Consider the following 14,769-nt stretch of genomic DNA (forward strand, 5'->3'; position numbering starts at 1 on the left):
TGTGTGTGTGTGTGTGCGTGTGCGTGTGCGTGTGTGCGTGTGCGTGTGTGTGTGTGCGCGCGTGTGTGTGTTTGTGTTTTTGGCGGTAGGCTACACGTGTGCATATAGGCTACATCAACAAATTATCAGTACATTATCTGTTGTTATCGAGTGCACACCTTGAAAAGGTGGAAAGAGTTTGTTATTAAATAGTAGTCAGACAGGTAAATTCAGCTTCGGACTGGGGTGGAGTCAGAGTTGCCATAGTGACTCGTGATGTCACAGCTGGAGGGGCTCAGGTTACGTGTAGGTGCCTGCTGGAGCGAACTGACTGGCTGTGTGAGAGCTGAGTGCAGGAACGCTGCTCTGCAGAACAGGGCGATGGTTATGAAGAATGTCTGGAGGCATGGCTCCGCAGAGGAATAGCAATAAAGTTTTTATACAGAGGGAATAAACTTGTCACATCAACGCCCGGGCAGATCGGCACAAAAGGTAGGACATTGTTGGAAAAAAATTGCTGTCCATTATGCAGTCAATGCAGCCCCAGACTTTCAAAACAGCATTGCGTGTCTGTAAGTAGCCTCCGACTACACTAATGCATGGATTGTTGCGCTTTTTAGCAACGTGTGGTACGCCCCGGAGTGTTTGTGCTGCAGCAGAGTGCTCACCAGCGGGCTGTCAGGTGCTGCAAAACTTCCAAGAAGCGAACCTAAAACTTAGCGCACGAGTTTTATCGGGAAAGAAAAAAACGAGCACAACTGATTCCTTCACTTCTTTATCAATGTTTATTAAGTGTGAAGCGTGTGGTTGTCAGCAGCAGTAAATCATTCATAAGGTGCATATGTGCAGCTCCCTATAATCATAAAGAGATGGCAATTACGTAGCCATAATTGCAAAGAAAACGATCTATTGCGAACGGAAGTTAAGGTTGCGTCTTTATCTTGCAAGATATTGATTGTGGGTGTGATTATGGAGACAATGTTGACAGTTAAAACTGATTGTTATGCTGTTAGTTACCGCTATTACTAAAACTGCACGTTTTTGCAATGGCTTCATGTTAAAATGAAGGATTTTTACGAACAAATAACTGCGACTTAGTGAGTAGGGTAATTGTATATGTCTTTAAATGTGTTTTAGTGTCAATTCAATTTTTGAAAAAGATCCAGGATGACTTTTACAATCTACAGTCTGTCAAAAGGAACCTGTAGTGGCCATCACTTCTATATAACCTAATGGCTCCTGTTGAATTTCCTCACATTCTTGGCATGCAGTGAATTAATTATTGTATTGACTAATTTCACTGGACTTTGGAGTTTGGCTTTTTCATGTCATTAGATTTCATTGTATTGCTTTTAATGGTTCCAGGATTGATGGATATGTTCACTATGTGTAAGTACCAGCATTAGGAAGACTATTTTTGTTTGCTTGTGTAGGAACCTGTACTGTAGGTCTGTAGGAAAATATGTTTTGGGTCATTCCGGGGTCATAGATAATTATGTTTGGAGCTTCCTCATCTGACAGTGCTTTCTTGGAGTTACTGTTAAAAGAAAATCTCAAGTTGTATTCCAGTTTGTGTAATTATAAAACTCTTTGTAGGTTCCTCCCTCAGCTGCTGAAACACTGAAATGAGACGATGGAGAGATAAAATGATCTGTTGGTGCTGACTTTCAGTCTGTAGGCTAAGACATGGCACTTTGAAATTGATTTTGGGATGAAACTCCTCATATGTCATTCAGATGTTGGGAGTGAGGTTTGAGTGACGCAGGAGTTTATCATGTCAGGGAAGAAGATACAAGATGCTGTCACTAAGCAGACTGGGTTGAGCATGAATTTCTGGCAAATACTGCAACATATTGCTGATAAATGAAAAAAAGGTGATTGAAGACCGTATGTGGCGTAATCTTATTCAAGATGTCAAAAGGAAGTCATTCATTCACTGCTAATATAAACAGTGGAACATTAAATGAAACAAATACAAAAATGACAAGTTTATTGAAGCGTTTATCATTTGGTGTCCTGGGAAGGTGTAATTCTTCTGCTGTAATGAACAAGAAAACAAGTCAAGTGGCTGACAGATTGTGCGGGAGGAAGGTTCTCACAAAGACAAAAGTGCCGACCATACAGGAAAGACAACGTCAGGAGCAACAATGCATGCTTCAGAGGTGAGAAAGAATTGTCACCGGAGGTTTGAGTTACAAAGGCGGAGATTCACCAAGGTCGGAGCGGAGGTTGGGAAGATGATATCGCTTCAGTCTGAAAGGTGGATGACCCCACTCTTCCCAGCATGACTGCACACACACACACACACACACACACACACACTGACTGACTTATCCTTATATATGGTACCCCTCGATTGTTTCCTTGTCTCCTTCTGTGATCCTTAAACCTGCAACAAAAGGGAGTGGTTTAATTTCCTCCTCTCCTCATCAGGCTTGCAAAGACCTGGATCCCACCCAAGGGAGATGAGATAATATCCCACTGGCCTGACCACCACCCATCCTCTAACCCCTCTCTCTCTCTCTTTCTCTCTCTGCTCAGCAGGGTCTTTGACAATCACAAACTGAACCGCTTGACCGATCACAGACACACATACACACACTCACCGAATTCCCTCCTTCCGCCTGTGTGTCTCTGTGCGATGAGCTGTGACTAGCTAGGCCCCTGGTTTCTCTAGCGGCCATGTTAGGAAAAATCTCTGCAGCTGTGGGCACCAGACAGACAGACAGACAGACAGACAGGTCTGTTACCCCCAAACTGTGATAAACCATTGGCTGACGAGAGCACAGATTATGGTAACTGTGTGAGTGTCAAAATGGGTAAACTGTATTCCAGTGCAATTCTTTTGGCAACTGCTAATGTTGTAGTTCACCTACAGTATGTGGTTTACTGGGTAAATGGGATGTGTTGAAAAAAAGTGATGTCACGTCTTTCTATGCACCAATCAGAATTGAACAATACGAGAATCATTGCCTCTGTTGCCAAGAAGATAAGCAAATGAGATGAGATTGTTTTATTCATTAATTTACAACTAAAGATGGTTTGATTTCTGACTTAAAGGGTGGGACAATTTTTCACTATATCACAATACAGTTTCTTGTTATCTATTGTTGATAAATTAGCACCAGTATTACTTTATGTTCTGTACTTAGCCAGAGATGTGTCTTGAATTTGCTTCAGACATTTAAATGTGCTCTAGTTTAGTTTTTGTTGTTGTTTTTTTTTACCCGTTTTGGGCTGGGTGTCATTGAAATGATGGCACCCATCTGTCCTAAAAAACGCCCAGATTCCGTGCAACTGTTGAAATTGAAAACACATAATTCAATGCATAGAACAAGCAGAACATTTGATTTGAGTCCAGCATTTTACAATTACATTTTTCTCTTCATTGACACATGATTTATTGTAGGTAACTGTCTTGTAATATGTCATGTGTTGGTTATTATTGGCAGTTTTGAATTGGGTTGAGTTATGATTTCTTTATCAATCAAAGTCAGTCTTTACCAACACGTTGGGCTAATATAGCTTCTTTGATGTTAAAAGGCCCTGTTAGCCCTATAGCTTTTTAATATCACAAAATAAAAAATAAAAAGTCAAGGGTAAAAGGGTGCATGATGATGATAATGAACTTTTTTACCTTATAATCTTTCATTCAATAGATTTTACTAAGTGCTTTACCAAAAATACATGTCATGACTGTCTTATAAAAGAAAACATTGAATTGGGAACAAAAGAAAGTGAATAAGCCTTGGAAAAGGATCACACAAACAGAGATCCTTTTTCAGAAGTAGTAGTTGGGCAGGAAGTCAAAAGCCGATCAGTGATATAAATTAAACATGCTGCATTTGGTAACAACATCAATAAGATGGCACATCAGAGCTGCACCCTCCCACCAACTCATGTTAAACAAAGCCACATAAATACCACTCATTTGTCATTATAAACAGAGTAAATGTACTGTAAACTCTCCCTCTGAGTCTTTCTGAGGAACTGCAACATTTGGCCGGCCCCCCACATACTTCTCTCTGTGGGCTCCTGGCCATGCTACACTCTTGCTCCTCAGAACCAAGGTCAGCTAGATAACACTAGCTGCGAGCATGCATTGCCTCCCTGCAAGTGATCTGACAATGATCAAAGAATAGGAGGGAGTTTTGGGGGAGTGTTGTTTCTGTTTTTATCTAAACTGTACAAAGAAGAATAATCACTCAATGTCTTCCGCTCTTGGCACAGTATGCATGCAGTATCACAAGAGTTGACAGAGGTAATCTGGGAAGCACACATGCAGATTACTGCATACTGAAACACGTATGGGATATTTTCACAAAGCACCTCTTTGTCGTAGCCTTTATTGCACCTTGTGTCTGAAATCACACAATCAGACACTGTGTGCAGCAGGTCTGCAGCAAAACATCTGTTTTTAATCATCCAACCTCCTCCACTGACCATCAGTAGCAGGACTGTTTTTTAATGGCATCTGCTAACTCTTCATGAATTGACACTTTAAGAGCTACCGCGAGTAACACAAACAAGAACCACAAGGTTAATGACGGGCATGCGTTGACCTGCCAGTTAAAAGGGTCGGGGGTTGGTTTTTTGGGGTGCAGCACCCCAACTGAGAGGACAAGCGTTCCGTGGAGTGGCGCCAAGCCTGTGTCTAATCCAGAGTGGCGTGCGGGGGGTTAATCTGCTCTGACAGAAGGCCCTGATGGACCTGCATCTGATCACTGCTGATAATGAGTCAAGCCAGACAGAATTTTACACACAAACACAATGCCAGTCTGTTAATCAGACCAGCTAATCAGGTCTGAGCTCTTTTCAGTGTACTAGCACAACAGAGCTGTATTAGCCCAGGCCTTAGTTAACAACAGAAGTCAGAGTTGTTACTTTTGTTGTTCTTCTGCTTTAACAGGCAGGTAGTCGTTATGAGGATCCTAAAAAGTTCAGATTTTCTTGCCAGAATTGCAGAGAATAGAGGTGAAATGTCTCTGACCTTATGCCCTTACATTCCATTGGGTGCAATTAGCCTGAGGGTTCTTCTTGACTTATGTTATCAGTTTTGCTGTCGTCCCAACTAAACTGTAACAATACAGAGAAGGCAAACAAGGACAAGGACAATATTATTACATGATAATGCCCACTGTTTCCTATCTACAGGACTCAAAACGGCATCAATGTATTAACAGCCTTTTCTTTTGTCAGTGTTTTTGCTGGTTAAAACTGCTTAAAGGCAACAAGCACAGTATTTCCAGGTTTTCTTTGTAAGCATTGCATGTATGCATGGTCAAATTGGCACATCCTTGTGATTTTTGTGTAAAATAATGACCAAAGTGACCCTGTAATAACAGTTATTTCTACTGGCTGTTGTTGCTAATGCATAGCTATGTTGCACTACATCGGCATAGTGCAGTGGTGGCAAAAAACACATCTGAGGTTTTAATCTAGCAACGTTTTGGCCATAAATGATATGCAGTATGTACATGCTGCCAACTAATAACATTTGATTAGTTGCATTGTCAGTTACTGAGTAGCCTGCACGCTATCCACTCTCAAATGTCACATCTTTCCCAGATGTACGGTATTTACCTGTTTGGTTGGTCTTTTAGGTTTGTTTGATATATAAAGGAGGCACGAGGCTACAGGCATATTGCTATTGTCAAATAGATGATGCCAGTCATTAGACTAGATTGAGTAACTGATTTACTTTGATTAACAGCTAAGGTTAGTTAAAGGACAAAATATGTTGACACCAGTCAGGTTGAGGGAATGAGAAAGAGATTCAAAGCTTTATGAGCCCCAAAACCAAATGGGGAGCAAGCAAGAGGGGTGGGGGGGGGGGGGGGCCTTGTTTTCTCTATCTTTATCATCTCCTTTGCTTTGCAAGTCTTTGCATGCAACCCGACATCTGGACTCCACCTTGGGCCAAAGGTATGAGCCTAACTTCAAAAGGCAAATCCAACACAGAGGCACACCATGATGATTTCACCACAGAAGGGACCAGCTCAAAGCATCTGGCTCAAACCTCATTTTGATCTCCTGTGCTTTATATCCTGTTGGCCCTTTTCAGTGGAGATAAAGGAGTGGAGTGTGGGATAGAGAAAAGCACGGCAGCAACTTGGCTCAAAGTCGGAATTGCTTTACTAGATGTTTAAAATACATTTTTAACAGACAGAATGAGAAGGCATGGTTTTCTTTTACTAAACATGATGACATAGATGGCAAGGAACACCTGGAAAATAAGTAAATATAGAGTGGGAAAGTATATATTTCAGACATCAGCAGCTAATGGAATCTGTAATAAATTAGATCATTTGACAGAAGTGGAGTATGTGCTGCAGTTTATTGCCTCCTCAGGGTTGACACCATACTCTACCTCAACTTTGGCTCAAGTATTCATGTTATGTACTGTATCCCAAGCTACTCAGCTTAGCCCTTGCTATGTAGGGTTTGTTTTATGTTTTTACTTTGCGGGTGGTGTTAACATGGGAGCTAACAGAGAGAAAACTTGGTGGTGACTTAGCACCTTAAGCATCAGTGCGTGCTGGAGTGAGAGTTGGAGTTGTGTGACTTCTCACAAATGGTTGACTGAGTCATCTTGATCTGAGAGTGGGTTGTGTGTGTTGGTGTGGTAGGTGTGTGTGTGTGTGTGTGTGTGTGTGTGTGTGTGTGTGTGTGTGTGTGTGAGCAGGGTTTTCTTATTGTGTGTCTTAGAGGTCAAAAACCGGTCAAATGCATGTAATTACCAGTCAGTGACAGGAAGAAAAACAATACACAGTAATACAAATGAGCATTACAGATAAGCACAGAAAATAGAATTTAACTTTCAAGTATAAAATAAACTAGCTGACAGTGTTTACATTACAGTGATGTGTAACAGATCATTTTTTCAGGATATGCAAAAACATTGGAGGCAGTTCTATCAAGCTAAATAAAAACTTCAGTTTACTACTGATTATCTGACTCTTCTTCTACACAAACACTCACACAGACGCACAGAGAAGCTATCCTCTAGGAGAATGGGTGTAATAAATCTTAGGCTCACTGTAGGAGCATATGTAGTCTTCGGTGACTTGTTAATTAGGCATGAATAGCAAAGCCATTATCAAGACTGGTTTCATGGGACAAAAAAGGAGACATGACACTTGACAAAATACTGTGATTCAAAAACAGTCAAAACTTCCAATACATTATCAGTGGAAAAAAAGGTGCAAAAATTTACTTTAGCTTTGGCAGTAGTTGAATTAGGCCTTTTTGATTGCATTAGATTATTTGTGCGTTTATGTGTGTGCAACATGCTGTAGAGGATGCAGGACTCCGGTTTCTCTTGAGAGAAGAAAGCCCTCTTTGTTTTGGTGACCACAGGCTCGGAGCCACACACACATTCACACATTCTCAGATATACACCCAGAGAGGCTCAAATTAGACCTGGAAGGTCCTTTCTTTTAACCCCAGGAGAGACGCTCTCTGGAGTAGGTCCAGGTTCATGTGAGGACGTGTCATATAAATGGGCCATTGGAAATATGAGCATATGAGCAGCTCTTTGTGTTTCCCTATAGAGGGATTCTGTGTGTATGTGTGTTTGTGTGTGTGTGTGTGTGTGCGTGCATGTGTGCGTGCGCGGGTATGAGAGAAAATCAAACATTAATTACGTTATTCTGGGACGTTGTAAGTGTTTTGGTCTTTTTGAAGTGATATTAAACAACAAGTCTTGACAGATCACGGTCCTGCAGCCCCGTCAGCAAATAGTTTGTATGCATTTGGTTGGCAAGAGAGACTGTGAGCGAGACGGGGGGAGACTTTAATGTGTGCACACTTGTAAGTGTGTGCAAATCATTGCATGCAAGACTAGTAAATGATCTGCCAGTCTTGGTCTAAGTCTGGACTTTTTTATCTTATGCAACACCTTGACTTGAATTTGTGACTCAAACCACAACACAGCAAAGTGAACACTTAGCAACACAAATTTCTCTAGGAAATTTTAAGCAAACTTTTAAAATGTTGCAAAAAAAGAAAAGTGAATTACAAGCGTTTCCATTAACTGGTTCAGAGCAAATAAACTAGACAACGCAAAGCGTAGTTTCGTCACAAGTTGATGTTACTCATAATTGTAGATTGCAAACCGGCTGGCTAAATCAAAGAGTTAAGAAGCTAATTTCTTTGGTTAAATGGAGAGAGGTAACATTGTACAAGTTGGCCATCTGGATTGGCCAATACAGGGTTGTGGTAGAGACATTTGGTGTGAGCGAGACAACCGTTTACCGCTGTTTATACATGGTGTGCAGGGCCATACAATTCAAGCTGTTGAATGAATTTATCAATTTACCCAATGTCGCTGAGGCACAAGCTATAGTGCACCGCAACTCCAGTACGCACCTTGTTTCACATGTGTACCGCGCACTGGATGGGACCCATATCCCAATTCTCCAATATCCAAGGAATACCGGGTCTATTGTCATGTGAGTTACATGTTCGTTCACAACTTACCCTACAGTCACATTAGCTACAAAAAACAGTGACACACACTCGCTTGATGGGCGCTCCTGGCCGTGGTTAGCCTACTCCTAGTTGCTTGGCAAAAATAAATAGAAATTCTCTGGTTCTACCTTGGGACACCGCTGTTCCCCCTACCGTCTCACAAGTCACTTCAGAGGAATTGTCAAGTCACAAGAACAATGTTTTTGGATTTAAACGTATTTCTTTCTCGATAGCGGTAACAAAATACATGAGATAAAAAGCCAAACATATCAGATGTATACAGAAATACGATTTCCTGAAGCGTTTCCGCATCTTTAACGATTTTCTTCGGGCAACCAGCGTACATGCATCGTGCTGCCCTCATGCTGCCTTCCCTCAGATTGGCAGTCAAGCTTGTCGCTTGTCGCTGGCAAACGACCACTCCAATTAAAAATGAATGGCAGTCTGCCATTGTCCTTGTCTCGTGTAGCTTATGTGACTGAGGGATTATTTGGCAAAGCTGTTTCCATCTCCCATTTTGCGTATTAACTCTTTTTCAAAAATGGTAAAAAAACAACAACTCCTCAAGCAAGTTTAAACACGTTTTTGCTAATTTAAGGAAGTTCTTTTGCATTTTTGCAGTTCTTTTTTCCATTTGCATCAACATTTTCTAATGCGATTCTTCAAAATGTGTATAACATATGTTGATAAAAACACAAAAATTGTCCAACAATTTGCTCAGACACCAAACTATGAATTTGTGTGTGTGTGTGTGTGTGTGTGTGTGTGTGTGTGTGTGTGCTCTATAGGACAAGGGTCTGGTATATCGTGCATAGGCTCTCAGGATCCCTGAGGGTAGAGCAGGGTCTTATCTCCTTGGGACTGTCTTCAGCTGCAGCCTCAGGGCAGTGAGATGGAAGTTGAGATTGTACATGGGGATTAGTGTTAGAGCTGCCATGTTAAAATATAATTTTTCAGCCCTGAATGGAAACATTTGGAGTTGTAAAACTGTTTCAGTGATCAGATTTTCTACTCATTGGCTGCTAGAATAGAATAACATTGTGATTCATGCAGACGGCCCTCATTCTCTAGTTCAATCTCTGTTTCATACAATGGTATACGACTGCATAACCAGACATTCAAACAGTGACTTTCCCCTACTGTCCGCCAGGTGTGGATTGTGTGTGTTTGTATTGTGCTGTTCCACAGTTAAGGATGTGGGGCGGTGTGTGCATTGAATGGGGGGGCTTCCACCGTGAGCTTAAGCAGAAAGGAAAGGGAACAGGACAGGGCAGTTGTACAGACCAAGCACTACAAGGGCTGAAATAACAGTAGAGGAAGTGACCCTGTTTGCAGTCTCATACTGCTGGAAGGAGATCGCCGCAGGTGGGATTATGGTAAATACTACATTTCTGCTTTTTAAGATAATTTAGAACATGGTCTTGACTTAGAAATGCTGTAAAAATGTCACTGCGTTTAAAGAGTGTGGCAACTCAAGATGGTGTTTCCTACTATACAAACTCCCATTGATAATACTGTATCTGATGGCCACACAAAGTTGATTACTGTAGCCCCCTTCATTCAAGTGGTCGATGCCTGCTGGTGATAACCGTGACTAAATCATGTATGCGTGAGTGGATGAAATCAATTAGATGGTGTAGCTGAGTTGTTGGAAATGTCAGTGGCGGAAGAGATAGTCATCTTGCCTCCTCTGTGCACTGGATCAACAGGCACAGTACTGTGCCTGTTGGGATTGTGCACGTCATTTTCCGTCTGAATGACAGATCTACTTGATTATATTTTACTTGTCAATGTAATGTTTTATTAATGGGATAACAACTGTGGTTATTGTTTTGTCATTTCTGTCATTGTCTTTTGATTATAAATGGGTAGCTAGTGGGTCTTGAACTTCTGCCTTCACCTTCACTGTCTTAACTTTGACTGTGGACGCCATAAAGTCATCTCCTTATAACATACCAATTTTCAAGCAAGCCCATCTCTGGAAGGTCATCTGGGGATTTGGATGGAGGGATTAGAGGAGGAATGCATCAGAGGAGGGAGGGAGAGAGGGATGTGGTAGCAATGAATGGGAATGGATGACTAGGGGATTTTGGCATAATGTCATTAAGGCTAGGGGAGACAAAGGATGATGGTCTGACCACAGACAGCATACGGACTGAGCGCTGACTGGTTGATTAACACGGGTTTTATTATTTATTCAAAGCTGAACAGCGACTGTGCCTATTTCTGAGGAAAAACTGTGACACACTTCAACTTTTTAGACAATGCTAAAAAGGAGGACAGTACTGATTCAGTGTGTTGGTCAAGGGCACAAACAACAAAAAAATACTGTACTCCAATTTGATGCTTACTACATTGCCTTAATAATCTTAGTGGAATAATGTATCAGTATGAGAGAAGTGGTGTTAAGGTGTTCAGTCTGCGGAACTTTCGCCTTCTGTTTATGCGTTTGCCGTACAGATCCGGCCAGGTAATTACAGTTAGTTCTATTTCCGCCAAATTAGCATCTTAAGTGGAAGGCTGTGCCCACAACACTGGAGTTTGTGTTTAAAACCACACAAGCTTCCACTCTCATGTTTACATTCTTTCATGTCTGGAAAGACTTTATAGAATGAGTGAATGAAACTTGCTTCTCTGGTTCTGGTCTTTGACTTCTTAGCCCTACTTGTAAAACTTGCAGTGTATCTTTTATCACAGATCTCCAAAAATATGCAGCCAAAAGGTAAATCAACACAATTGCAGAGATGCAGGAGATCTGGAGATCTGGAGAATGCCCTCTTTTTGTTTAAGATGAAAGCCAAGCTAAGTTATAAGAAAGCTATTATAACCCCAACTATGTTTATTATATAAGAAAGTAGGCACCAATCAGTAGACTTTGTGTGGGCTGGCAGCAGGTGTGGTGCATGATGTTCTAGCAGCTTAAATCTACATGAGTGACACAGCAGGCTCCTGGCGGTAGCTGCCATTATTCTTAACAATCGTGATTTACTTTAATCGCCCCGTCTCTGCTCTGCATGTCAGCCTGTCTGTCAAGATTTAAGACAAGGGTTGCATGATATAACATAATCTGTTCTGCTTAGTGAAATCATGCATTGTCCCTTCAGTTTGAAATAGCTCTATAATAGTCAAGACAGGTGACAGGTAGCAATAAAAAGCACCCATGCTGTACATGCAAAGCTCAGGAGGTGCAGATACACTAAGAAATGTTAGCATCGTAAGAGAATACAGTGTAATGTATAACACATGTTACAGCACTGACATATACAATGTAAATTTCACATTCATTTTGGGAACGCAGACACACAAAAACAGACCTGATTTCTTCATAATGACAGCATGCAGTTTGTCAGACCACTGTTGCATAAATGTTTTCAGGATGTCCTGGGTTGGGGTCAGATTTTCTGGAACAATGGCCTGACTCACTCATGCATGCAGTCAGTCTCTCTTTGTATCTTTCAAACACACACACACACACACACACACACACACACACAGAGAGAACACAGCCAGCATACATTTCTTACTACTACTTACTTTCTTTTTATCTCTTTTTTTTACAAGCATGGATGTTTGCGTTATCACCGCTTGTCCACATTACATTACACTTGACATCCATTTAATATAAAGCTGCTGCAAGCAGTGTTCAAGACAATTAGGCACCCTAAGATGCATGATATAGTGACTTTTGTGAGCTTGCAATTGATGGCAAATGTTTGCTGCAACACACCAGTTTGCATCAAAGCTACTTAACATGAGCATTTAGATTAAATTTCAAGACCTGCTCCAACATACTTGACTCATGATGAGTATTTGACACAGGTATGTAGCCACCTGCTGACATTGGCCACAGCACTTTGCAAACAACCCATCATCTCCTGATTACTTTGACACTACCAGGATCAATTTTCTAGACACGTTCCTCTCAAGGGGCTCTTTTTATAACTCTATAACTTTTCCTGTGTATAAGCTAATGCCGGTGTCTCAGTTTCACATTTATCATAGCTGTCAGAGCAAATGTGGCGTACAGAGGAAGCCGCTGCTGAAAAAGCAGAATCGTGGGCTGTACGGTTTTGACTGAAGTGGGGGAAATCACTAGTGTGGAATGTACTGTAGGTACGAGCGGGTTGAAGCAGGTTTTACGGCGCTAATCAGTGGTTGTCCTGCGGTTTTCACATCTGGACCCTAAAGCGGGAAGGGGTGAGCCGCAACAGAACGTGGCATTTGATATGAGGCATTTCAGAAGGCAATATCAGACGTAGCCTTTGTCAGAGTGATGATCTCTGCCTGCCTGCATGAGAAAGAGGCAGGGACTGAGATAGTGGAGTTCATCTAAACTAAACTGTTGACCTTTGAAGGGGACACCTCATTTGTCAGATGTGGACTGGTGTGGAGTGGTTTAACTTAATTACTTCTTTCCACAGGGAGAAAAAAGGTCTCATTTGCAATTTCCTGCACTTTTAAATGTGACTGCTTTCACTTCAACTATCATTTTCTTACGTGCTATTGTTCTCCAGCTGCCCCATTGTGTCTAAATAAACGTTTGATGATCATTTCATGCAATTGTTTTACAAAACTGTGTTCCCCAAAGTAATGATTCCAGCCAGTTCTAATTAACAACAATAACAAAATTTGTTATTAAAGACTTTGTTTTTCAAAAGTTTGTGTTATATTGTTTTCAGCTGTTTAGCCCAACCCTATCTGATGTCTGAAGCATTTCTACTTCACCAAGTATTTTTCATGCAATAAACTCATCATCATAAAACATGATCGTTCATTTATATAGTTTGAATTTTGAATGCAGGTTTTTCTTCCTCTGCTTTGATATTTCATAAAGTATTGGATTGCACTGCCAGACCACTCGGACATAATTACTATCTATAGGTGATGGAGGAAGCCAATATGAGTCAGCATTCCTAATGGTGACACAGTAGTGTATGAGAAGATAGAACATCAGTGTGTGAGGGCCGTTTGGACCCACCACTATTGAATACGCTCATACATCATTCAGTGCTCAGATAAAATTTCCCATCATGTCTGGTTTCAGGTGACACGCCAACTCCATGCAACCCATCTGTTTTAAAAGGTCATTTTCAAAGTTGTTTGTCAGGTCCCTGTGAAGGGGCATCACATACAGTGAAGGCTTGCACACTATAACTTATCATATCATTTAGAGATGAGAACAGTGGTGGTTGGAAAAGTTCTAGGTATACTGTAAAATATTGATGATAGCAATTTATGTAATTAATAGAAACAATCAAGTGGTGCAGTTTCTACAAGTTTTATGTCACTACTGATTAAGCTCAAATAAGCTAAGCAGCTAATACTCTCTGCTGTTAGATTGTGTTGAAGAACCTCTTTCTACTTTTCTTTGGTCTACTGTTGACATAGATTTGTTTCCATGGTTCCTCTGTTTTGTGTGATGCCCATTTCTTTTTTCCATCTCACCCTCCCACTGGCATGTCTTAGCCATTTGCCTTTTATTTTCTCCTTCTCTCCTTTTTTCTCCCATCAGTCTTTACAGGGCATGCTCTCCTCCCTTCACTCTGAGCTTGACATTCAGAGGTACCTGATGAAAATCCAATTGCCCCACAGAGTTAGTCAGCCTTTTATCTTATCTGCATTGTGTGTATGTGTGTGTGTCAGGCTGTTTGCATCCTCTCTAACATCTGCTGTGTGACCAACGTTCTTCTGACCTGTCTGTGCCTGACAAGCACACATGGCTGCCTGGAGAAACCAGTTCTGGCCACAAAAGTCAACTGCACTTTATATGAAAATCTTAAATTCTTTATTTGTCCATACGTGTATGAGTGTGAGAGAACAGCAGCGTGTGCACACAGGTGTGTTCAAGATACCCTGGTGGACACGTCCTTGTGTCTCCAGTTGGATTAGCTCTACAGCACCAAAAGTCTGCAGGAAAGAAGAGCATTACATAAAGAGCCCAGTGTTCACTGACCCCTCGGTTTTAGTCCCACCTCGGTACAGATCACCTTACAGCACCGCACAATGGCTCAATGGGCTCTGCAGTGTTGTCGCACATCGTCTTATTGTAGCTGTGGCTTGAGGATGCCACGTCATGCAGATCAGATTACAGAGTAGCCAACTGATCTTTTAATCTTGATGACACAATTCTTGATCCTTTTATCACTGTTAAAAAAAAATAAAAAATTCTTCATCTCTAGTCATGTTTGATCTCTTTCAGTGTGTTATCATGCAGGCTTTCAACTATTGAAATCGTCTTTCATAGTTAGTAAGTATCATTATTAAATATAGTTTATATTATGGTTACCTACTTTTGCTATATTATTTTAATTACATATT

General features: G+C 41.2%; 1 protein-coding gene across 21 annotated transcripts in view; it reads left to right on the forward strand.

Annotated features, from left to right (window-relative positions):
• The window catches only part of kiaa1217 (KIAA1217 ortholog), a 111,785-nt gene that overhangs the window by 68,039 nt on the left and 28,977 nt on the right, over nt 1-14,769 (forward strand). For 17 of the 21 annotated variants that reach the window (XM_032503532.1, XM_032503524.1, XM_032503529.1 and 14 more), the window contains exon 3: nt 13,964-14,044. The exons of 2 other annotated variants lie outside the window; for them this stretch is intronic. In XM_032503532.1, the coding sequence (XP_032359423.1) occupies nt 13,964-14,044 (81 nt within the window). Of the gene's footprint in view, nt 1-278; nt 472-9,715; nt 9,828-13,963; nt 14,045-14,769 lie in introns of those variants that run through there. 2 more of the 21 variants (XM_032503536.1, XM_032503538.1) reach the window with 2 other exon arrangements.

This window comes from Etheostoma spectabile, chromosome 22 (genome assembly GCF_008692095.1).
Source record: "Etheostoma spectabile isolate EspeVRDwgs_2016 chromosome 22, UIUC_Espe_1.0, whole genome shotgun sequence".
Taxonomy (NCBI): domain Eukaryota; kingdom Metazoa; phylum Chordata; class Actinopteri; order Perciformes; family Percidae; genus Etheostoma; species Etheostoma spectabile.